The following is a 25,826-nucleotide window of genomic DNA, read 5'->3' as shown; positions in this document are numbered from 1 at the left end:
TATCTACCAATGCTCAGAGAGGGGGATGGAGAACCCTTCCATTGATGGAGGAAGTGTCTATGCTACTGTGCTGCACCGCTGTAGATCTTGTAGGGTTAGCCTGGGAAAACTACATCCAGACTCAGCAGTGAAACAGAGTTGTTTGTCTTATGGAAGGGCTGCATTAGTAGGAGCACTGCCAGCAGATCGAAGACAGTGATTATTCCCCTCTATTCGGCATTGGTGAGGCCACATTTGGAGTATTATGTCCAGTTTTGGACCCCCCACTACAGAAAGGATGTGGACAAATTGGAGACAGTCCAGTGGAAAGCAACAACAATTATTAGGAGGTGGAGCACATGACTTATGAGGAAAGGCTGAGGAACTGGGCTTATTTAGTCTGCAGAAGAGAAGAGTGAGGGGGGATTTGATAGCAGCCTTCAACTACCTGAAGGTGGGTTCTGGGGAGGATGGAGCTAGGCTGTTCTCAGTCGTGGCAGATGACAGAACTAGGAGCAATGGTCTCAAGTTGCAGTGGGGAAGGTCTAGGTTGGATATTAGGAAAAACTTTTTTCTCTAGGAGAGTGGTGAAGCACTGGAATGGGTTACCTAGGGAGGTGGTGGACTCTCCATCCTTAGAGGGTTTTAAGTCCCATCTTGACAAAGCCCTGGCTGGGATGATTTAGTTGGGGTTGTTCCTGCTTTGAGCAGGGCGAGGAACTAGATGACCTCCTAGGTCCCTTCCAACCCTAATATTCTGTGATTCTAAGAGAGGACACCACCAGCCCCAGCGAAGGCTGCACACAATGAGCCTGGGAGTCTCCCTCCTGGGAGGAGCTTGTGCTTTCTAGAGGGCTTCTGTTGATCAGATCGTCTCTTTGCTTTCCCCAGTTTGACACTTGGCTGCAGATGGAAGTGGAGCGGCTGCTCATACAAGAGCATGCCCTGGAGCAGCAGAAAGCCATCTCCTCTGATCTCCTGGAGGACTCCACCCTCAGCCAGCATGTTCGCCGAAAACTAGTCAAGTTAGTGGTGGCCTTTTGCCTACTGCCCACATCTACAGAGCCACTTGGAAATAGCTGTGCACCTCAGCAAGGGCCTGTTCCTACCGAAGCTGCTTAGTGTCTTCAACCCCCACTGACATCGCTGGCACCGGAGGGTGCTCAGCTCCCCACAGGATCGGTGCCAGAGTTTGGAATTCAGGACCAGTTCCTATTCAGACTCCTGGAATCCCTCTGCAGTTCACTGGTTGGAATGTGTAGGGTTCCTTGCAAAAGGTTCAACGAGTCCATTGTTGACCACGAGTGTCTTGCTGGTGTTGCTGGGATGGTTTTGTTTCCAGCTCTCAGCTCAGCCGGGTCAGCCACATTTAACAAACTCAAATTGCCTTTTGCAGCAGCCAGAGACCATAAAACCAGCTCCGACTGGGTAATAACCATTGCTGCTGATGGGCTATGGAGCAAAAAGCTCCACAAGACAAGCCAATCAGACTGGGCATAAATGCAGGAAAATATTCCACTTCTGAGCTAAGGAAGTGGGAATTACACAAATATGAGCTGGACAAGTCTTAGCTACTGGCCGGACCACAGGGGTCCACAGGCCAACAAGGCTTGAATGAGACAAATGTTCAGCGAGGCCTCGATTCAGGAAAATACTTGTCCTTCGCTCCCATTGACTTCACCTGCCCCTAAGCTTGTGCTTGGTGTTACTGGCATGCTGAAGTGCTCTCTGGAGTAGTGGTGCCTGAATAGGGTCCCTAGCACCAGCGAGGAATTGGGCCTGCTTTGGATAAGCTTCTCCTCCTACTTATAGGGGCTGAGTATGGCCTTCTGAGGGAGTTGGCATGGGTGAAAACTGGCTACAGTGCAGAGAAACTTCGCTGAAATGTACTGAAGCAATTTTGGCTGGCCAAGCCCTCTCTTGATATACAATAGGGGACTCTTAGTTCACGCCAGCAGGCGGTGCATGGCCAGTTAGCATGCAACATGTTGGTATATTTAAAAATCACGCCCTCCTAGAACGCAAGGCAGCCCCATGTAGACAAGCCATTTGTGACATTTCACTAGGAATTTAGGCCTAAGGGTTGGGCAGTTAGGGCTGAATTTTCAAAACTGTGAATGGCAGCATAACCATGAGACTTGCACCTTGCTTTGAAAATGTAGCCCAGCTGAGCAGTAGGCTATGATTGAAAGTGACCTCTGGTTAACCCTTTCAGAGCTCAGCTGCCGGAATATGTCTTGGACATTGGCTACATCATTCTCGGGAACATCCGAACTCACATTGTCAAAATTACCAACACCAGCCAGTTCCCTGTGTCCTTCCATGCTGACAGGCGGACCTTGCATGATACAGGTAATGGGGAGAAGATGCTTACATGGGCTTTAACTAAAAGGCAGCAGGAATCAAAGGTTGGAATGAACATCTCAGTCTGACTCAATAGTTCAAAATCTGTTGAATGTGCAGATGTACTATGGGAAATCCTCCCTCTTCCCTTTCGGCCTTGCTACTCTTTACTCTCTCCTCCGCCAAGTAACCCTCACCCCACCCGCCTCTCTGCCAGCTGCCTTTGTGCTAACTGTTACTTTGGTTGGAGGGATGGAGAGCCAGGTTTTCTCCCTTGGGGACAGGGCAGCTCTCAGCTGATGGAAAACAACATACCCAGCTCCTAGCCAATGTCCCCCCACCCTACTGGTGGGGGCAAGTTGGAGTGTGTCTGTGCTCATAGACACATGGTCCCTTCTGACCTTAGACTCTAATATGATCATCTAGCCTGATCTCCTGCACAACGCAGGCCACAGACCCTCGCCCACCCACTACTGTAATAAATCTCTAACCTATGACTGAGTTATTAAAGTCCTCATGGTGTAAAGACTTTAAAGTACAGAGAATCCACCAGCAAGTGAGCCGTGGCCCATGCTACAGAGGAAGGCAAAAAAACCCCAGAGCCTTTGCCAATCTGCCCTGGTGGAAAATTCTTTCCTGACCCCAAATATGGCGATCAGTAACTCAGAACCCACCCCATCTAATGTCCCATCACAGGCCACTGGCATATCTACCACCAGTAGTCCAAGATCAGTCAATTGCCAAACTAGGCTGTCCCATCATACCATCCTCTCCATAAATTTATCAAGCTCAGTTTTGAAGCCAGTTAGGCTTTTTGCCCCCACTGCTCCTCTTGGAAGGCTATTCCAGAACTTCACTCCTCTGATGGTTAGAAACCTGCATCTAATTTCAAGTCTAAACTTCCTGATGGCCAGTTTATATCCATTAGTTCTTGTGTCCACATTGGCGCTGAACTTAAATAATTCCTCTTCCTCCCTGGTATTTATCCCTCTGATGTATTTATAGAGAGCAATCATATCTCCTCTCAACCCTATTTTGGTTAGGCTAAACAAGCCAGGCTCTTTGGGTCTCCTCTCATAAGGCAGGTTTTCCATTCCGCGGATCATTCTCTTCATTCTCTGCACCTGTTCCAGTTTGAATTCATCTTTCTTCAACACAGGGCACCAGAACTGCACACAGTATTCCAGATGTTTCACCAGTGCCTTGCATAATGTTACTAACACCTCCCTATCTCTACTGGAAATACATCATCTGATACATCCTAAGACCGCATTAGTTTTTTTCATGGCCACATTACATTGGCGGCTCATTGTCATTCTGCGATCAACCAATACGCCCAGGATCTTCTTCTCTGTTACTTCCAACTGATGCGTCCCCAGCTTATAACAGAAATTCTTGGTATTAGTCCCTTAATGCATGACCTTGCACTTTCCACTATTAAATTTCATCCTATTCTATTACTCCCAGTTTACAAGGTCATCCAGATCTTCCTGTATGATATCCCGATCCTTCTCTGTATTGGCAATACCTCCCAACTTTGTGTCATCCACAAACTTTGTTAGCACATTCCCACTTTTTGTGCCAAGGTCAGTAATAAAAAGGTTAAAGATTGGTCCCAAGACCAATCCCTGAGGAACTCCACTAGTAGCCTCCCTCCAGTCTGATTCACCTTTCAGTATGACCCGTTGTAGTCTCCCCCTTAACCAGTTCCTTATCCACCTTTTAATTTTCATTTTAATCCCCAACTTTTCCAATTTAACTAATAATTCCCCATGTGGAACTGTATCAAATGCCTGACTGAAATCTAGGTAAATTAGATCCACTGCATTCCCTTTGTCTAAAAAATCTGTTATCTTCTCAAAAAAGGAGATCAAGTTAGTCTGGCATGATCTATCTTTTGTAAAACCATGTTGTATTTTATCCCAATTACTGTTAACCTCGATGTCCTTAACTACTTTCTCTTTCAAAATTCTTTCCATGACCTTGTATACTACTGAAGTCAAACTAACAGGCCTGTAGTTACCCAGATCACTTTTTTTCCCTTTCTTAAAAATAGGAACTATGTTAGCAATCCTCCAGTCACATGGTACAGCCCTTGAGTTTACATATTCATTAAAAATCCTTGCTAATGGGTTTGCAATTTCATGTGCTAGTTCCTTTAATATACTTGGATGGAGATTACCCCCCCTCTCCGATTTAATCCCATTAAGCTGTTCGAGTATGGCTTCTACCTTGGATGTGGTAATTTCTACATCCATGTCCTTATTCTCATTAGCCACCCTACCACTATCCCCAAACTCATCATTAGCTTCATTAAAAACGATGCAAAGTATTTGTTTAGATATTCGGCCATGCCTAGATTATCTTTAACCTCAGTGCTTAGCGGTCCCACTTCTTCTTTCTTTGTTTTCTTCTTATTTATATGGCTATAGAACCTTTTTCTATTGGTTTTAATTCCCTTTTCAAGGTCCAACTCTACTTGGCTTTTGGTCTTTCTCACTTTATCTCTACATGTTCTGACCTCCAAGAGGTAGCTTTCCTTACGGATCCTGCCCATCTTCCACTCCTTGTAGGCTTTCTGCTTTCTCCAAATCGCCTGTCTGAGATGCTTCCTCATCCAGCTTGGTCTACTACTCTTGCCTATGATTTTTTTCCCCTTCCTTGGGATACAGGCTTCAGATAGTTCCTGAAACTTTGACTTGAAATAATTCCAAGCCTCCTCCACCTTTAGATCCATAAGTTCTTCAATCCAGTCCACTTTCCCAACTGATTCCCTTAATTTTTTTAAGTTAGCCCTTTTGAAGTCAAAGATCCTAGTCACAGATCTAATTTTGTTTATCCTTCCATTCAGTTTGAACTGAATTAGCTCATGGTCATTCAAACCAAGGTTGTCCCCTACAACCAGTTCTTCTATGATGTCCTCACTAATCACCAATACCAAATCTAAAATGGCATCCCTTCTTGTTGGTTCAATAACTATTTGGTGAAGGAATCCGTCAGCTGTCACATCCAGGAAAATCTGGGCCCTATTATTAATACTAGCACTTGTCCTCCAGTCTATTACTGGGAAGTTAAAGTCTCCCATAACCACACAGTTCCCAGTAGTATTTACTTCATTAAAAGCCTTAAAGAGGTCTCTGTCCATGTCCAAATCAGATCCTGGTGGTTTGTAGCATACCCCAAGCACTATCCCAGGGGAAATTCTAGTAGTTTTCTTCCCCAATGTGATTTTTACCTAGACAGACTCTGTCTTATCAATTCCATCACTTCTAATTTCTTTACAGTCTATCTCATCATTAATACACAATGCTACTCCACCACCTTTGCCTTTATATCTGTCTTTCCTAAACAGCACATACTCTTCAATACTTATACATCAGTTGTGACTACTATTCCACCATGTTTCTGTTATCCCTATAATATCTGGTTTCACTTCCTCTACCAGTAGCTCTAGTTCCTCCATTTTGTTACCCAGACGCCTCACATTGGTATACAAACATCTTAATTTTTGCTGTTTGGCTTTGCTCACATTCCTTACCTGATTTGACACAGTCATTCTACTGCCAATATCGCCTATTAGACTGGTATCTACACTACCCTTCCTCTTAATGTCCATTCTGCTCCCCACTGCTGTGTCCTTTCTTACTTCATTTTCCTCCCTCTCAATGATAAAATCAGGTGTGAAGATTACCTGGGTATCTCCCAACCATCTCCCCCAGCTCCTAATTTAAAGCTCTCGTAATCATTGTGCCAGCCTCCAACCTAGAAGTGCATTTCCCTCCCTACTCAGGTGAAGTCCATCCCAACAGAACAGTCCTCTGTCCATGAATGCCTCCCAGTGACCATACATCCCAAAGCTCTCCTTGTAGCACCACTGCCAGAGCCATCTGTTGATCATCAGAATCTTGTCATGCCTTTGTTGTCCTCCTCCATTGAGTCTCAGCTGGCAGATGGTCCCATAGGGATCATAGCCACCTGGCACAAGTAAGAGCAGCCCCTAAGCTGCTCTAACTTACGCTAATGGCCCAAGGCTGGCACAGACGCACCAGGCCAGTCAGAGATGTAGTGTGCTCCCAGATAGCCCAGCCCCAAGGCCAAGTGACTCTCAGCACAGGAGAGAATCTAGACCAGAATATATCGAGCCTGCTTCTGCAGGAATCAATGGGAGTTTTATTGTTGACAGGATTGGGCCCAGAGTCATCCTTTAAGATCAGTGTCAGTGTTTCTCCAGGGATCAGCCACTAGGGAATTAGATAATGATGCAGTCAGAACCTTTTTTCCTCTCCTTGCTGGAGCTGGGCGCGTGGCCTGCTCTGTCTCCATCTGATAGCTGGATGCAGCGTGGAGCGTAGAGACACATCTCGCTCATGGTGGACTTGAGCACAGTGCTAGTGGAGGAAGCTTATAATGTTATGAAACCTGGGTCTGATTACTTTGGTCTGCTTTCGTCCAGTCTTGGTCTGTCACTAGGGGCCCTCGCTGCTCCTAAATAATCCCTTTTTGAACATTCATAAAAATGTCTGGGTTGTTTTCAACTTTTTGCTTGAAAATAAAAGGAGAAACCCGTTCTCAGCCACGTCCTGTGAGAAAGCAGCGAGTATACTGGGAGAAAGGGCTTTAAAGCCACCTCGGGGTATCTGGTAGGGAGCTGCTGATTGGGAACCGTTGCAAAAGGGAGTCAGAATAAGTGGGATTTCAGCAGCTGCAGTAACTTCTCCCAAACCCTGGGGATGCTGAAGAGCCTAGTGTGCATGTTGCTGCACTGAGGGGCCTGCCCAGGCAGACGGGTCTCTCATGTGGTTTCTGGTGCAGCACTGGTTGAACAGTGCCGGGCATTTTCATACTTTGAGGTTCAGTGCTTACATGTAACATTGCTCTTTGCATTAACGGGGACCACTCACAGAAGTCTCCAACCATGAGAAACATGGGAGACAAGCCAGGATGTAGACAAATGTTCGCGCTGGCTCAGCTTTGCTGTATTACCATGAACTAGAGAGAGAGAGAGAGAGAGAGAAAGTGTGTGTGTATGCGCACGTGTCTGTGCGCTCTCCTTCCCCCTGTGGATGTGGGGAAAGTGGTGGACGTGATATACCTTGACTTTAGCAAAGCTTTTGATAACGGTCTCTCACAGTATTCTTATCAGCATGTTAAAGTAGTATGGGTTGGCTGAATGGACTATAAAATGGATAGAGAGTGGCTAGATCATTGGGCTCAGCACATAGTGATCAATGATTCCATGTCTAGCTGGCAGCCAGTCACAAGCGGAGTTCCCCAGGGGTTGGTCCTGGGACTGGTTTTGTTTAACATCTTCATTAATGATTTGGAGGATGGGGTAAATTGCACCCTCAGCAAGTTTGCGGACGACACTAAGCTGGGGGGAGTGGTAGATACCCTGCAAGGTAGGGATAGGATACAGAAGGACCTAAACAAACTGGAGGATTGAGCCAAAAGAAATCTAATGAGGTTCAACAAAGATAAGTGCAGAGTCCTCCACTTAGGAAGGAAGAATCCCATGCACAGCTATAGACTGGGGACCGACGAGCTGGGCAGCAGCTCTGCAGAAAAGGACCTGGGGGTAACAGTGGATAAAAAGCTGGATATGAGTCAGCAGTGTGCCCTGGTTGTCAAGAAGGCTAATGGTATATTGGGCTGCATTAGGAGGGGCATTTCCAGCAGGTCACGGGAAGTGATTATTCCCCTCTATTCGGCATTGGTGAGGCCGCATTTAGAGTATTGTGTCCAGTTTTGGGCCTCCCACTACAAAAAGGATGTGGACAAGTTAGAGAGAGTGCAGCGGAGGGCAACAAAAATGATTAGGGGGCTGGAGCACAGGACTTATGAGGAGAGGCTGAGGGAACTGGGCTTGTTTAGTCTGCAAAAGAGAAAAATGAGGGGGGATTTGATAGCAGCCTTTAACTAACTGAAAGGGGGTTCCAGGGAGGATGGAGCTAGGCTGTTCTCAGTGGTACTAGATGACAGAACTAGGAGCAATGGTCTCAAGTTGCAGTGGGGGAGGTCTAGGTTGGATATTAGGAAAACGTTTTTTACTAGGAGGGTGGTGAAGCACTGGAATGGGTTACCTAGGGAGGTGGTGGAATCTCCATCCTTAGAGGTTTTTAAGCTGAGGCTTGACAAAGCCCTGGTTGGGATGATATAGCTGAGGTTAGTCCTGCTTTGAGCAGGGGGTTGGACTAGATGACCTCCTGAGGTCCCTTCCAACTCTAACATTCTATGATTCTATGACACTAAGGTAGGGGGAGTGGTAGATACCCTGGAAGGTAGGGATAGGATACAGAGTGACCTAGACAAATTGGAGGATTGGGCCAAAATAAATCTGATGAGGTTCAACAAGGACAAGTGCAGAGTCCTGCACTTAGGATGGAAGAATCCCATGCACTGCTACAGACTGGGGACCGACGAGCAAGGCAGCAGCTCTGCAGAAAAGGACCTGGGGGTTACAGTGGAGAAGAAGCTGGATATGAGTCAGCAGTGTGCCCGGATTGCCAAGAAAGCTAATAGCATATTGGGCTGCATTACTAGGAGCATTGCCAGCAGATCGAGGGAAGTGATTATTCCCCTCTATTCGGCATTGGTGAGGCCGCATTTGGAGTATTGTGTCCAGTTTTGGGCCCCCCACTACAACAAGGATGTGGAGAAGTTGGAGAGAGTCCAGCGGAGGGCAACAAAAATGATTAGGGGGCTGGAGCACAAGACTTATGAGGAGAGGCTGAAGGAACTAGATTGGTTTAGTCTGCAAAAGAGAAAAATGAGGGGGGATTTGATAGCAGCCTTTAACTAACTGAAAGAGGGTTCCAGGGAGGATGGAGCTAGGCTGTTCTCAGTGGTAGTAGGTGACAGAACTAGGAGCAATGGTCTCAAGTTGCAGTGGGGGAGGTCTAGGTTGGATATTAGGAAAACGTTTTTTCCTAGGAGGTTGGTGAAGCACTGGAATGTGTTACCTAGGGAGGTGGTGGAATCTCCATCTTTAGAGGTTTTTCAGCTGTGGCTTGGCAAAGCCCTGGCTTGGATGATTTAGCTGAGGTTAGTCTTGCCTTGAGCAGGGAGTTGGACTAGATCATAGAATCATAGAGTTGGAAAGGACCTCAGGAGGTCACCTGAGGTCCCTTCCAACTCTAATATTCTATGATTCTGCGCTAAGTAGAATCAGAACTGCTGTGCTGTGTCATAAGCCCTGTACTGCTTTCAGCCAGTGGAGAGTCTCCTTTCCTTCTAGTACTTTTGCTTTTGAAGCAGACGGGTCCGCTCTCTATCGCTCTGTCACCATTAAGCTCTGTTTTGTGATGGCTGCAAAGCTGTGCACTCTATGTATTAGTTACACTGTGACTCATGTGCATCCTGCTTTCTGCAGACTTCAGGTTCTAAGTGGTTTTGTTATCGGTTGTTCCAGGGTTCAGCATAGAATTGGACCGCGTGAAGAACCTGCCATACTGTGAGACAGAGACGTTCGAAGTGAGGTTTGATCCACGCAGCGCCAACTTGTCCCTGGGGGAGGTGGAAGTGCTCCTGCCCATCAAGGTATGAGGCTTCTCCCTCCTCGTAGCCTTCACTCTGCATTCCCTACAGGTAGAGATTTGAGTCACTCTTAGCCCAGCTTCCCCAGCCTGTGTGTGCAGTTAGTTCTTGTTTCCCTCAGGTTGTGGCTGGCCCGACGTTTAACGTCTGCCTTCGTGCCAAGGTGACCATGCCTTCGCTCTGTATCTCCAGCAACAAGCTGGAGTTCTCCTCCGTCCAGTGCGGGCACTGCCAGGTGGAGACCATCCAGCTCCACAATCAGCAGCAGGTTGCTTGTGAATGGTTCATTACCAGCAATGAGCGCATCAAAACGGTAAGGCAAAGACAGCCAGTGAAGTCCCTTTACTGCCCACCTCTTGTATCTCAGGCCTCATTGCACAGAGCAACACTTACCTCAGTAGCCACTCACTGAGTGAGGGTTGCAGATCCAAGCCCTAAAGCCAAGTACTGACCTGATTTCAATCCTTCAGCCAGAGATTCGGCTTGCTAGGCCTGGGACGTCTTTTAGGAACTAATAAGCAAACAGCTAATGAAATGTGCTGAACTGATACCTGTGAGCTGCTAATGCCAAAACTGGAGCTGAGTGGGAATTCCCTTTTTAAGAACATCGTGTGACAGCCCATTCATGCTCTGTGCTGCAAACAGCAACGTGCCCAATGCCCGAGCCTGGTGCATCACTCCGCAGACCAGGAGAGGCAGGGAGCGTGAGGCTGCCCCAGAGCCCAGTGGGAAGATGGAATGTCTTGTGGTACACTGCAGCACCTCTTGTAGCAGAGCAAGGGCCAGCATTGATGGGCCCTGAAGGAAGTCTCATGCAGTCCTGCTCAGCCACGGTTCATCCCTGCACTAAGATTTTGAGAGAGGAGAGGAGGAATTGCACAGCTGGAGATGGGGGAGGAGGTGGGAGAAGGCCTTGTACTGAGCATCCCCCACTCAGTTTTGAAATTCCCACCCATACTATTTTTCTTGTAACTATCACCAAGAGCTGTAGTGAATGGCTTTAAGACCTGGGCAACTGAAGCTCACTCTGATTGTCTGGAGCCTGTCAGCGGTTAGTGCCTTGTCTCGCTACTAATTCCCCAGTCACGTCCTTCCATTACGCCTCACCCCAGCCTGACTTGTAACCTGCTTCTGTCCCCCTCACTGGCTAATTGAAACGCAGCTGTGTTTCTGACTGGCTGCTTGGTTGGTCCGTGTGCTACGAGTACTGTCCCTGCAGCAGTGCGTCAGGCTCCACGCTAACCATTTGGCTTTGGGCAATCAGATGGATAAACACTTGCCAGCCAGCCTGCGGCGGAAGCTGCGTCAGGAATTAAAATCTAAGCCCCATATCTTTGAGATGATCCCCTCGTCCGGAATTCTGGTGCCAGGGCAGCGACTCAACGTGCAGGTGAAGTTTGCCCCGGTGGAAGAGGTGAGATTGTCTAATAATTATCAAAGAAGGGGGAAGCAATGTGGTCTGGTGGTGAGAACACAGGGGTGGGTGATGACTTTTAGTTCTGTCCCTGCCACTGCATTGCTGTGTGACCTTGGGGAACTTAATTCACTTTTTGGTGCCTCTGTTTTCCCCTTTGTGCTACCTTCAGTAAAGTACTTTGAGATCTACAGGTGAACAGTGCAAGCAGAGTGCAAAGTGGTACTGTATCGTAGTACTGCTCTGTGACCCCCCTTCCTATGGTTTTATAATGGGGAGAGCTGCCCCACCACTCCCTGAGCAGCCTTTTCCCCTTTAACATCACAGTTCTCCTCAGCTCCTCATCAGTGCTGCCACCAAAGTCTGCCTCCTGAGATAACCGTCCCCTTAAGTGGGGAAACCCCCATGGAGAGGAGCTGTCGCCCCAGCTCAGCCCCTTCCCTACTTGCCCGGCCACACCTGCCAGGCTTCTTGAGAACAGTTTGCTTGAAACCTGGAAGCTGTTAATGCAAGCAGACCAGGAGCCCCAGCTACATAGTCAGACTGGCTCAGCCCAAGGGCCATCTAGCCCAGTAGCCCATCTCTGACAGTGGCCAGTGTCAGATGCTTCAGAGGCAGGTATCCAAGCCCCTCAGTGGATCCACCTCCACATAGCTCACCTCTTGCTCTGCAGTAATGCTGCCAGGCAATGCGCTCAGGTCGTGTGACCGGGCGAGCGCTGCTTTGGGAAGAGATGAATCACTCAGTGCTGAGTGTCATTTGAGCCTTTCTGTTAGGGATACAGAATGCTCCCCACTGGTTTGGCGTTGTACATTCACCATGGACAAGGTTGAAATCACCCAAAACATCATCTCGATTTGTCTGTTACCCAAGTTCCATCTATGGCCCCATACAGTGCTGAGGCCTGAAACCACCCCGAGTCTGAATACAAATACACTGAGCTGCAGGCCAAATTCACCAGCAGTGTAAGGTGCAACTTCACTGACCCCTGGGGCCTTGATCTCACATAGCCCAATGGTGCAGTGGGGCCCTGCATGTTTTTGTGGAGCAAGGGCCATAAAGGAATCTCCCGGGCTTCTCTGTCTCTTCGCAGAGGTTCTACAGCAGCTACCTGACGGTGCACATTTCCCAGAGCAGCGACCGGCTCTTGTTGCTTGTCTCCGGATCCGGTATGGAGCCACGGCTGGAGTTCACCCCCTCAGTGCTGGACCTGGGACCCCTGCTGCCTTACGGTGTGGGGGACGAGGCAGAGGTGGTCGTGAAGAACCCTTGCAAGTTCCCCATTGAGTTCTACTCCTTGGAGTTTGACCAGCAGTATCTGACTGAGGAGAGGGTGAGCGCAGAGGGAATCCAGACGCCCCCTTGTCACTTAAAACTGCCGAATGCTCCAGAGTCCCTGACATTCCCAATTCTTTACTGAGAGGGACCAAGCAATAGAGAGGCAAACTATGCAGGAGAGCCCCAGGGCCTAGAAGCTGTGATGCTGGCATGGCAGATTTTCCCTGCTGGTATCTTTCCCTCATTCCACAACCCCCTCCCTCTGGGTGCTATTCCAGAGAAATGCCCGCTGCCCTGGCCACTGCCCTGTGCCAGCAAAGCTTCCTGGCAGAGGAGTTTGGAGCTGGTGGGAGACCTTTCACTCTGAATCGTAGGCCTCACACCAGGGGCAGGCCTCAAGTGAATGGTGGCACAGAGGCCTCAGGTTGACTTTGATCTCCCGCTGTGGGCAGGAGGCTGTCGCCCAGCCCTAGCAGGCCAGGGGAAGCAGCTCCAATGTTACCTGTAGCCCTGTCTGGCAGGCGCAGGGAGCTGCACGATGGCCTGCAGAGGGGTTTGTGGCACCACAACACATGGCCTTTATGGGAGAGAGGAGAAGGAAGAGAGGCTGTGAGAAGCTCCTGGGATCTCTTTGAGGCACCCTGTGAAAGGAGGGGACGAGGGAATGGATTTCTGGAAGCCTGTCCTATGCCTGTGGCTTCTCTTCTTCTTGGCCACAGATTTTGCGGATGCTGAAGGGCTACGATTCCCATAACACCCTGCTACTGCCCCCTCGTATCCCAGGGGAGAAGCTGCCTCTGGAGGTGCTGGAGTATTACAAAGAACAGAAGAGGATTCAGGATGAACAAGCTAAGGCCAAAATGATGGAGACAATAAACCAAGATAATGGTGAGGACTCTGAACAAAGGGAAGCTTGTTCTAGATTTTCATTGACCTTAGCTGCATCTAGGATTTTCCCCAAGGCTAAATGTATGTGCAGTGCAATCGCTGGGGGAGGAATCCCAGGATCCACATGGCAATACTGTAATAGCTGGCCTTCTACAGGAGGCCCCAGCAGTTCCCAAACTAAGCACTGTACATAAGGGCCCAAATGCTCTGATTTGCACTGGCGACTCTCCATGGATTCTGATGAGTCACTCCTGACTTACAGTGCTATGAGGCCCCATCTGCTCAGTGTAAATCAGGAGTGTCTCCTCTGGAGTCACTCCCCCATTGTACACCAGTGTAATGGATTGAGAGCAGAATCGAGCTCTTAGACTCCTAACATCAAGGACCTTAATGTGTAGCGCTGGAATCAGAGGGAGGGGCCCGAATGATGGGATTTCATAGATTGTTTTCGTGCCACCCAGATCTAGCTCTCCCCACCCATGGTTACCTTCAATCATCGATTCAAAGGCCAGAAGGGGCCATTGTGATCATCTAGTTTGGCCCCTATATAAGGCAGGCCAGAGAACTGCCCACAATAATTCCTAGAACATGACAGGACACAACACATCTCTCAAGAGACACGTGCCTGAACCGTGTGCAGGTACAGGGAGGGAGTCACTTAACACGGTGCAAGTGCGTGCGAGTTACGGACCAGTAGGCTTTAGCAATGTAGCTCATATATTTCCCCATTATGATCACACCTTAAAGAGCAGAGCACTGCCTTTCAGTTCTGCTAAAGGCTGATCGCTCTATGTGCAGCAAATTTCCCTCGTCTCATAAACAGGAATTCATTATAAAAACAGAAAAGACTGAGAAGCACGTATGATGTCACTGATTTCTGAGCATACTCACTACACACATGGCTGCTATTTTACTTGCTGATGTGCTCTTCATATTTGGACAGTGAAGCTTTCTAGGCAATAAATCAAATGCTAATGTATGCAAAAAAAATAGAGCTATGTCGTTTAAAAAGCTTGGTGTGACTATGTTTGCAAATAAAAGCCCTGATTTGATTCACTGTTATTCCAGGGATTTATTACTTGTGAATACTTGGACAACTGATGGGTTTGAGTGAAAATGTCCACAGACTCAGACATTTGTTTAATTAGATCACTCATGAATATTTGACCAAAAATTCCTATTGCAAGGGCTGTTATGTGCTGTTCATCGTTTTGTACTAGCTATTCTCCAGATGTGAAAGTTTCAGTCATCCTCTACTAAGGCAGAAACCATCTTATGTGATTGAATTGACCAATCACACAAGAGTCAAAGAGAACCGTTGGGGGGAAAAGCCATAGGCTGCATGAGCTGAAATTCCCCCTGGCGCAGTGCGTTGCATGTGGCTTAGGCACAGCCTGAATCCAGCAATAACAAATATCATACGGTGCATAGCCAAGTCAGCCTTGTCTTCCTGTGCTCAGTCTCTCCTCCCTCCCTCCTCTTTTTCCCTTTCCTTCCCCCCAAGTAGATGACGAAGAGAACCCGTCTCTCTCTGAGCGTAGAGCGAAGCACAACCTATCTGGGACCATGCACACTGCCTCTGCTGGAACCACCGTCTTTCCCTCCACCTCCGGTTTTGATGAAAGCCATTCTCACAAGGTGGAATCTAAATTCGAGCAGGAGGAAGAGGAGGAGGAGGAAGGCGAAAAAGGACAGGGACCAGGTAACCACTCCCAGCCCTCCGGCAGTTTCACTGGCCATCGAGGTGGGAATGGCTGAGATAGAGGGTTCGTGTATTCCCTCAGTCATTTCACTGCAGAACTTGGCCTCCCAAACCTGCTCACATCCGTCACCTTCTGATAGTCACCAGGCCTTAAATCCTCCCTTCCACGTCAAGCCCATGTTGCCGGGCTGGAGGGCCAAGGTAGCGATGGCCAGAGGACCTGTGGGGCAATGGTTTTGCTGGCCCCAGCCTGCCGACTCTGCCTTACTCCTCCAAGCTCTACTGTGCATAGATACAGAAGGGTCCCCAGAACAAGCTCCCAAAATCCTGCCTTTCCCTCACTCCACAGAACCACATCCATCCCACTACACCCTTGCTCCTCCATGATCGTGTGGGCAGAGCAGGGGCATTTCACTGGTTGTGCAAAATGTGCACCTTCGCAAATCTGCGGGTTTGCACCCATGTAATATAGTCTGGGACCCTTTCCTTTTCCCAGACAGGGGCCCCACACTCTCAGCTGGACCTTTCATGATCCCTCCATTTCCCTTGTTATTAACTTTCCTTCTCCTCACACTGCACATTGCCACTGACGCTGAAGGGCTGTCTGAAACTCTTGCACTGCTCCCTCATATCACCACTGCTCTGTTGACCAAAAAGGTCACTACTGAGCCATGGGAGGTGCTTTCCCCTGCCACTGCCTGGCTTCGCCATCACTGCCAACTCTGGGCACCTGGAGATGGAGATCCCCACCAGGATCTGAGTGTGGGTCTTCTGCTTGGCAGTGCAGGGCATTGCAACCAGGGCAGCTCTGTCATGGTCACGTGCACGGCATTTGCTCACAGTGCCACGAGCCAAGATATACGGCATGCAGTGGGTTAATGAGGAAAGAAGCTGGAGCTGTAAAGGAGCAAATGATTGCTTGCAAACACACCAGTTGATTCACTAGAAAATAATCCTCACAGTCAAATCTCCCTGTATGGTGTTTTCTTAACCATTTGACTGAGCAGAAGAGAAACCACTGAAGAAGAGGAAAACAGCTCTGTGCTGGAGACCATTAAATTACAGAGGATTCCTGTAGGGCCTCAGCAGTCTGATTCCCATAGCAGATTAATTGCTTGGTCGCACGTTCAATCCCCAATGCTAGGACTGCATTAAATGTCTGTTGCAATGTGCCTGCTAATTATACTCCAGACACCCTGGGATCAAACCCGCAGGTGCTGCAAGGCAATCACTGCGATGTCGTTTCACACCGTGCTGTTGGATAGTGAGGTGCACAGGGGTGTGGCGGAGAAGGGAGAACCATCTGAGTGTTTGTGGCAGACAGACTGGCTCGTTCCCCGCTCTGTCACCCTGTTCGCTTATCTTCCAGTGGCAGGGACACTGCAGCAGAGTCGATGTTCTGTGAATGTCTGAGCACACAGGATTGTACAGACTTAGCTGAAGGCAGGATTGAGGCCCTTAGGGTTATGCTTATGGTCCCCACTTGACCGTTGTCCTTTCCGCAAGAAATCTCCCAAAGCACCTTGTGCACTGTCAGGGAATGGGGCTGTTGGCAGCTGGAAGAGTCCTTTGACCTTTGTTTCTCTGTGGCAGGGTATCAGCAAAGCATTGATGGCAGCTGCCGCGAGGCTGTGGGAGAACTAGACAGCAACCCCGTTTCCAGAGCCATCGCACGCCACCTTGGCATCGATATCTCTCCTGAAGGGCGCGCAGCCAGGAACCGCAGAGGCATTGCCATCATAATCCATGGCGCCCCTCTTACAGGTGCCGAGACTGTTCCCCTCCGCCCAGAATGATGGTGGAAAAATTATCTCGGTTGCTACAGACAAGAAGTCCTTTCTAATTATCTTCACCATGTGGCCTGGAGCTGGGTCAGTGACTAAGATCCAAACCAGTGGTAGCTGGGCCTGAGATGGAGATAATACAAGCCCAGTCTGAGATTGGAAGTTGGGCCTTATGAGCCAGAATCTCCCCTCAATTACCCCTATTTTAGATTAGCATGACTCCATTCGCGTCAATGGATTTAGTCTTGATTACCGCAGTAGATGTGAGACGAGAATCAGGCTTTATATCTCTAGTGGAAAGGAAGTCTATAGCCATGAAGAGTCAGTTCGGTTTGGCAGACACTAGGCCACGGTGGAGCAGATGTGGCAGCTCCAAGGGCCCCATCTCTGGGCAAGGGAACTGGAGAGGATTATGCTTGCATGCACTTTGAATTTTCCATTAAATAAACAAACCAAAACATACCTCTTACCCCAATTTGTGTCAGGATTAGCTTGGTGAGAACAAATTACACCCCATCTGGTGGGGAAAGACATCTCAGTGCCAGCTGATCTGAAGAGAGGTGTAAATGGTGAGGCACGGATTTGGCATTCCATGGGTGTGCAAGACAGGTGTCGCTTAGCTGGGAGGAAAAGAGAGGCATGTAGAAGAAAAGCAGCTAGTGGAAGGCTGTAAAGATAAAGCCTCTCTGGCACTTTGTCTAATGCTCTAAAGGATGTTGTTTTTTCAGCTCCTCCCATCTTCCATACCCTCACGTGTAAGTTACACTAGTTTTGCACGCCTGCTCAGTGCCAAAGCGATGCTAGTTACACCACTTTACCACTATCCCTGGTTTTCTTAGCAGCCTGGCTCTGATGTGTGACTTAGGCTGCTGTTTACATCCCAGCTGAATTTGGCATGGGGGAATCAGAGGGATTTGTGCTCATTTTAACTACGTGTTAGTTTGATGCCCTGAGCCAAATTCATCCTTGGTGTAACTCCATTGAAGTCAGAGGGCCAAATTCATCCCCATTCATACAACCAGCTTGAGTGAGATTCGATTTATGCCCATACCCAAAGTATCCATCACGTCACTGGCATCCTGTGACTGTCTCTCTGATATTCACAGGGTTACAAATCCCACACAAGGCCATTTCAAAGCATTTGCTCATACAATGCCTAGATAAAGAGGCACCACACAGGAATGTCATCAAAGAGACTTTTGTTTCCTTTCTGTAAAGGAAAGACAACTGCAGCTGTCACCTTGGCCAAACACTATAGCGCTGCCTGCTTGTCCATTGACTCAGTGGTGTTGGAAGCTGTCTCTGACAGGAGCAGTTCTGCAGGCCTTCGTGCACGGGAGCTCTGCATCCGGGCCGCCATAGAGCAGACCCATCGGGAGTCAGAGGAAGCTGGTAAGGGCTCCGACCGTCAGGAGCACAAAAGCTGGACAGCTGTGCAGCACAGAGAAATGTGGGGCATACGCCCAGCACCATTTTGATAATTCGACCTTGCCATGCCCTCCCTCCCTTTTCTCCCTCTAGTGCATTATCAGTGAAGACTTCCCAGCACGCATGCGGGCTCTTGGAAAGCTCAGGGATGGGTGAAAGGAGGTGTGATGTGTCGGGGATGAGATCCCCTGGGGAGTTCCACAGATGGTAGAAGCTGGAGTATAAAGTGATCTTCTCTGTTTGCAGTTGGTTGTCTGCCGCTAATTGAATAGCAGTAATGCTGGACAATAATGGGTGTCTAGCCTTGAAATCCAAAGTAACATGGGGGCTCAGAGGTGCAAAATCCCCAGTAATGCAAAGTCCAACTTGCAGCCTAAAGTGGCTCTTACCTATTTAAAATCTCTCTGTCTCAAGTGTCCTAGTATCTAGACATTTAGCTGCGTTAAATTCCATTGTGATGCTCTGGCTGTATTCCTTTTCATAGCAGGGGTGTAACAAATCAGGGTCGACCCTCGGCATCAGCCTTGGAGGGGGGCTACACAGCCCCTCAGAGGTCTCTACACCCTGGCCCTCAGCAGGGCAGGGCAGTAAACTGCTAGGGGATAGCCTGTATCTAGGCATTCCCTCAAGAAGTCTATGAGCCCAGGCCCTCAGTGGCTCTGGTATCAGTCAGCTCCTCCAGGTTGCAGGAACCAGGATGCTCTGGTAGATCGCAGGGGACAGGCCGGTCCTCAAAGTTCCCATCAGTAGGCAGCTCTGGGAGCTCCTCAGCGATGCAATGGTCAGGCTTGACATCCTTCTCCTCCAGCAGCTCTCCTTTGATTGAACTACAAGGTCCTGCTTTTATACTTCCCCTTCCTGTCCCGCCCCTGCACTTCTGGTGGGCGGGTGATGCCATAGCTGGGCCTGCCCACCAGGTGGCATGGGTTGGCCCCTCGGCGTTGGCCTTGGAAGGAGGCCACACCACTTTGCTACAAGGGGTAAAACACTCTGGTGCGTTGGTAAGAGATTGCCGTAATTCGTGGCTGGCAACAGCCACGCTGCCTATCCTTCATGCTGTGATCGTCCAGAAATGCTTTTCATGATATCTCATGGCTGAAGTTTAAATCCCGTGCAGTGCCCAGTAAGATCCCAAATGATTGGCTTGCAAAGATAATGATGTAATGAGCATGGGGTGCATGAAACATAATCCTCGAGGTCAGTTATACAGTGCATTACACAGGAGATAATGCCTAAAATACAAATAGATTCATTTCACACTTTGACGGTTCTGTGCAAAGAAGTTGCTTCTGCAAATGCTCCTGGCAGCTGCCTGCTCTTAGGTCTTGTGCCCTTCTCCATGTGACCTTGTGAGCTGCGTACACTAGCAGGCTTCTAGTGCAAAGTTTATCCTGGAAGCCCAATGGGGAGGGTTTCCACACACATATCTGGCAGCTGTATTTTGCATCATTTAACCTTTTGAGCTTTGAATTTGGAGCTGGTGTTGTATGCTCACGGGGTCTGCTTTGAGGACTAAAATCCCAAGCAGAGGAGGGAGAAGGAGACCCCGGGGCTAGAGGGGTTAATAGGAATGATTTTCATGACAGGTCTTGTGCCCAAAGGTGCTGCATTGACAGTCCTGGAGGACAAAGCCTTGCATTCCCCCTTGGTACAGATACAGCTTGAGCAGCGCCAGCTGCTGTGAAAGACTTTTGGGTGCACGAACCCATTTTTCAGGGGCTTTCCTTGGCCACTGAGTGGCATGTGGGGCTTCATACCTTGCTTCTTGGGGCAGGAGGAGGCATGGTTTAGTTCTAAGAAATAGTCACATTAACCCCTCGCTACCCTGGGTTCTGATTCTTGTGGCTCAATGGAGGTGGGGCTAGCGGCAGGGGCATTGATTTAGAAGCTCCTGTTCTGCTGTCCTCCTCCCTGGCAAACAATAAACCACAGAGCCACTCACTGTGGAATCCTGGCCTCGCTGCAGAGTCGGTGACAGTCTGACAGAGGATCATTCGTTTATTTACTTGACATTGGTATTTCTCTGATGACACAGGCTTTTAGAACTGCCTGTCACCACAGCATCCGCATGCTGGCAGTCTCTGGCCTCAGAAGTCAGGCATTCTCTTCTGCACTTTGCCTTGACAGTGACAGAAACATGGGCAGAAATGTTAGATCTGTGCACTCAGCTACAATCCCTGGTGCTAATGGCCAGCTTGTGCCTACTCTGAAGGGTCTAATCCACCCTGGAGCTCCCAAGCTCCCAGGGCGCGTACATCCTGTGCTACGTCCCTTGGGAGGATGTGACGTGCTCCCCACTGCATCTGGTCAGTGTCACTGACTGGTGCGGCTGGGAGGTAAAGGCAAGGTACCGCAGGCTCAGTTCCAGGGACTTGGATGAAGAAGCGTGTGTTCATCCCAGGCTTGAATCCAGCCCTGGCGGTTTGAGGAACGCTAATTGCTGCAGCCAGTCTTCCACAGCGTGGATGTGATTTGCCCCTTCTCCCCGTGAGGCTGAACTCCTCTTTCATCCTGGCAGGTCAGTCGTCTGAGGGCTCTGCAGGGCAGACTGCTCTGAGTGCACGATTGAGCATTGAGGCTTTGGCCAAGCACACCTCAGAGGGCAGCCAGCTGAGCTCCGAGACCAAAACCGGGCCCCAGTCCATCACCTCCAAGGGCTACAGGGGCAGCACAGCAACAGGTCGGGGAAAGTCAGAAGGCCACGTGTCGCAGGCACAGAAGCAGCAGCACCAGTCAGATCAAGCAGGATCACAGGTGAAAGCGAGGCCAGACCAGTAAATAGATGAGTTTGTTCCATCACTCTTCTAACAGTGTCTGAGAAACTATGACTCCTCTCTTGGAGCTGCACTGGCCCAGTGGGTTACAGCAGCAGGCTTTCATCTCTGGCAACTTAGCCTGTCCTATGTGCTCACAAGTGAAAATAAGGCTGGTGGGCTTGTTCTAGTCTCTCGTGGGGCTTAGCTCATGCGATAAAACCTCTATTGAGTTAGGCAAAGTTAGCTGCCCCTACTCGAGAGACCTGGGGCTGGGATGACGCTGGTGCTGTGAATCAGGGCTGAGATGTGTTTGCAAACTGTGCGAGGGCCTAGGGATGCTGATGATATTATCACTTATTTAGTGCTTCTCTACCGGAGCCTCCCAGAGTTTAGTGGTGGGGTGAGTTGCATGTTAAGCACCAGCAATCTGCTCCTCACTGAACCGTACACAAGTCCTAAAGCGTTTTTGTTTTGAATGTGCGCTGGATTCTTGGCTGGTGCAGATATGGTTCCATGTCTTCTCTGTGTTACTGCAGGGAGGTGCCAGCATTGTCATGCCCAGCTCTTATAGCGAGGGTTACTAAGGCACAGAGAAGTTGGAAGGCCCAAATTTTCAAGTGTGGCATCTGATTTCAATTGCCATGATTTTGGGGTGCTCAGCTTTGGACACCGAAGGCCTGAGCACCCACCACGCCAGCTGAAGTCAGTGAACCCAGTGAGTGCTGAGTAGCTCCAAACACAGATGTGGGGACATCAAGCCCTGCAAGCCTGAGTATGTAGACCTGGGCTCTGAGAGTCGCTGCTGGAAACTGCTGCTTGCTGTGTAGACATATCTCCAGTTACTCAGCGAGTTAAGTACACCCAGGTGAACTTCAGATGCCTCATTCCCTCTTATGGAGCCCGGCAAAGGTAGACTGGGCTTCTTTGGAGGGCCGCTACTCTCTGGGAGTTGGGCTCCTAGAAACCAAAGCACACAAAATTAGAGGGCCCTATTGAAATTTTGTCTCTAGCTGTCTTGCCCAAGGTCACACAGCAAATCAGGACTAGGCGCAGGTCTCCAGCATCCCAGTCCAGTGCCCCAGGCACAGACGCCCTACATAGGCAGTAGCACCTGTGTTTTTGGTTAATAAATATGTCGATTGAGACCACAAAGATGACTGAGGAGGGATCGGATAACAGTCTTTAAATATGTTAAAGGCTGCTATAAAGAGAACATTGATCAATTATTTTCCGTATCCACTGGAGGTGGGACAAGAAGTAATGGGCTTAATCTGCAACAGGGGAGGTTAGGTTACAGATTAGGACAAACTTTCCAACTCTCAGGGAGTTAAGTTTGGAACAGGCATCCAAGGGCGGTTGGCCAATCCCCATCACTTCTGATTTTTAAGAGTAGGTTGGATGAACACCTGTCAGGGCTAGTCTAAATTTTCCTTGGTCCTGCCAGGGCATAGCAAGCTGAACTTGATGACCTCTTGAGGTGCCTTCCAGGCCTACATTTCTATGACAAATTGCCCCATTAGCACTTGTCAGCAGCCTTAGCTGGCAGGGTAAAGGGGCTGCTGTGATGGACAGAAGTTACGAGTGTGGTCTCCAGAGGAATTGTCTGGGTTTTTCTGAAGCATTTTGTTTTCTTTCGGTGGTGATTTCTGCAGATTCCTCCCAGCCCAATTCCCAGTGCTCCCGTTCAGCGGCGACTCAGCGTTAGTGCCAGCATGGCGGGAGAGTCAGGCCTGAGGAGCTGCGTGCTTCCTGAGGAGCTGCTGGTGGAGATCCTTTCCGAGAGGATGCAGGTATGGCAGGTGCTCCCTGGGCAGAAGGAAATGCTGGCCATGAAACTTGGTGTGTCGAGTGAGGGTGTGTGTGTGAAGGGATGGGGAAATGGGGTGTCATTGAGGTTTAAGTTAAATGATATGTGAAGACCAGTAAGGGGCAAAGAGAGAGAGAAATATGCAGAGCAAAGAAAAAACAGGTTGATCTGCTCTAGCTCAACCAGGTATATTGAGCTTTATGCAGAAGTCAGTGGGTGAGTGTCTCTGGCCTGTGCTATGCAGGAGGCCAGAGCAGGTGATCAGAATGGTCCCTTCTGGCCTTGAAGTCTCTGATGCTGTTCCAGATATTGGGGCTAAAACATGCTCACACCCAGTAACAGGCTCGTGCCCGGGAACAGGCTCACACCCAGGAACGGGCTCACATCTGTGGACACAAAACATCCACACCTTTGGTTCTCCTTTCTCTGTGCCCTGCACTGCACTGGCTGGTCCTTGTTACTTCATAGAATTACGTGGTCCACCTCGTAATCTATGTTTAGCGAGTGAATCCAGCTCCTGTGTATCTCTCGTAAACCACCTTGCAGGCAGATTACATTGGGCTTTTGGACATTCTCTGTACTGCATTTTGGTAGAGTTCATTGGCACTCCAACAGAAGAACAATGTAAATCATTTCTGATAACCAGCCAGTAATAATGCCTGCAATATGTTTTTACATGATAGCAGTTTTATTTGCTGATGAGAATGCTGTGTGCCCATGATGATGGGTTTATTCCCTTTGTGGTCCGCATTCACAGCTGAGTGACTGCTATCGGGGAGTGGTGTTTGATGGACTAGAGACCCTCTTTGCCCGCAGTATGCCTTCTGCCCTCCTTTGCCTGCTCAAAGCTATCAACAACCGTCGTTACATCTACTTGGTGAACCTGTTCCAGGATTATGCTGCCATGAAGGCTAGGGAGAAGGCCAAGAAAGAGAAGGAAGGTAAGAAAAATTCTTCTGTGGAACCCCCAGACACACACACCTCTAATGTCTTGGTGTGTTTGTGGGCATTTCTAAAAGAGGCTGCCAGAAAACTGGGGGGGGGCGGGGGGAGGGAATGGGGGGGGATTTTCCACTCAGAAAATTTTGACCAAAAAAAATTGTTTTCATGAACAGAAAATGTTGGTGAAAAATCAAATACCGAAATATTTCACTGTGGAAGTGTTACTGTGGTGCCTTCTGGGAGTTGTAGCTCAGGTACCCCGTGCTCCCATTCTCCTTTATAGGCCAAAGTCCCCATCAGACTTCATCTCCCATGATGCATCATGATCTCTCCTTTTGGAAAGGAGAAGCAATGCATCAGGGGTATCTTTGGTTATGGAGCATGCTAGGAAATGCAGTCCAGTTTGGGATCCAGTCCCATAAAAGGAAATGGGGACACAAGGTAACCAAGCTACAACTCCCATGAAGCACTGTGGCAGCATATCCAAACTGAAGCATTTTCATTTTGGGGCATTTGGGTTTTTGACAAAAAATTGAATTTTCCTGCAGAAAGCAGACATTTTTCTCACAATTTTTTGGTTAATCCTAAACTCAGTTTTCCACTGAAAAACAATTTCAACAGGAATTTTTCAACCAGCCCTAATTTCTAGTGTCCCCGTCACCACAGTATCTAGGCACCAACAAGAGATAACACAGCTAACAACCAGGATCCCCCTTTTTGGTCATTTCACATGAGTTACTGCAGCTTTTCACGCCTGTACTTACATGGTTTTAAATAGCCCTTGGCCAGAGACATGGAAGGGATACAGCTTTGAAAGATAAGATTTGGCGTTGCCAGGGGAAGCTGCTCTGACAGCTGGCGGCAGGTGCTGTGCAGTCACTGGCTGAGAGGATGGCAGGGAAACAGGGTGTAGGTAGATTGGCTTCCAGGAACCAAAGGGCTGCAAGGCCTAGCTGGGGAGCTGTTTTGGGAGGCGAATATTCAGAGCCCCCTAGTGTGCTGGGGGCACTGGCAGTTGGAAAGGGGAAGAGAAATTCTCATGGAAAAGATTTGCACAGTCCAGGTGTCTGGATGAATCTAAGCTCTAGCCGTATGCAGCTTGTCTAAGGATCATCAGGTAGGCCTGACTCTCCTGTGGCTTATTTGGGTTCCTGTATGTCCTGGGATATCCCATTTGCACCAGTTTATGGATAAAACCTCCTCCCCTCCCTGCCTTAGCTCCTGTACCTTAGAGCCAAGGTTGCCCTGGGATTCAGCTGCACAATGCACAAAATACAGTAGGGCCGGTGCTGTAGGGCTCACAGGGTCTGTCTGCACTGCAGTGTAATTCCAGGCTTAGCAGAGCTTGAGTTAGCAGACCCAGGGTTTGTTAACCTAGGGCTTGAGTTACTACACTCGTTTGTAATCTCAGGTTAGGAATTGTTGAACCCTGGGTCCCAACTGGGGCTCCAGCACCTACACTGCATTATGCGGGCCCGTGTCCAACCACCCATATCGCAGACTTCTTAGCGACCCCCCATAAGGTGGTCGCTGTCTCTGGTCCTTTGCTCGTGGTGCAGTGTGGGAAAACTTGACTGTCCAGAGGACAGAGAAAGTCGGCCTGTGGGGCTGTGGAACACTTTTGGCAGATTCCCAGAGAATGAATCTGGTCGGGCTGAGTCTACATCCCAAAGCAGTCGGGCTTGAACCCTGGGTCCTGGCTTGACTCAGGCTTGGACGCTCCACACCCGTGGGGTCCTGGAAGCCTGGGTCTGAGCCCTGGTTTAGCACGATTTGTCTACGGACAGAGCTCTCTGAGTTCGAGTTCTGGGCTTACACTGCAGTGTAGATGTAGCCCCCCTCACACAGACACACATGGCACCTAACTCAGGAGCTGCTAATTGGAGCAGGGACACACCCTGCATGGCCTGGGACGCAGTGCAAGCTGCCCTTGAGAGGAAGACCTGGTCTGACCGCTGAGCTCTGATTGTGG

General features: G+C 49.1%; 1 protein-coding gene across 1 annotated transcript in view; it reads left to right on the top strand.

Moving 5' to 3' along the window:
* Positions 1-25,826, top strand: part of HYDIN (HYDIN axonemal central pair apparatus protein) — a 293,633-nt gene that overhangs the window by 201,890 nt on the left and 65,917 nt on the right. The window contains exons 30-43 of the mRNA XM_067546885.1: positions 871-1,004; positions 2,195-2,331; positions 9,731-9,858; positions 9,977-10,168; positions 11,120-11,269; positions 12,363-12,602; positions 13,267-13,435; positions 14,943-15,137; positions 16,731-16,901; positions 18,140-18,313; positions 19,827-19,829; positions 20,868-21,103; positions 22,758-22,895; positions 23,670-23,853. Coding sequence (XP_067402986.1) covers positions 871-1,004; positions 2,195-2,331; positions 9,731-9,858; positions 9,977-10,168; positions 11,120-11,269; positions 12,363-12,602; positions 13,267-13,435; positions 14,943-15,137; positions 16,731-16,901; positions 18,140-18,313; positions 19,827-19,829; positions 20,868-21,103; positions 22,758-22,895; positions 23,670-23,853 — 2,251 coding nt within the window. The remainder of the gene's footprint in view (positions 1-870; positions 1,005-2,194; positions 2,332-9,730; positions 9,859-9,976; positions 10,169-11,119; positions 11,270-12,362; positions 12,603-13,266; positions 13,436-14,942; positions 15,138-16,730; positions 16,902-18,139; positions 18,314-19,826; positions 19,830-20,867; positions 21,104-22,757; positions 22,896-23,669; positions 23,854-25,826) is intronic.

The sequence above is a fragment of the Emydura macquarii genome, unplaced genomic scaffold (assembly GCF_026122565.2).
Source record: "Emydura macquarii macquarii isolate MOO-44397 ecotype Brisbane River unplaced genomic scaffold, CSIRO-AGI_Emac_v2 contig_1170, whole genome shotgun sequence".
NCBI classification, from domain to species: domain Eukaryota; kingdom Metazoa; phylum Chordata; order Testudines; family Chelidae; genus Emydura; species Emydura macquarii.
The sequence above is the reverse complement of the archived record's forward strand: the minus strand, read 5'-3'. Positions and strand labels throughout refer to the sequence as shown.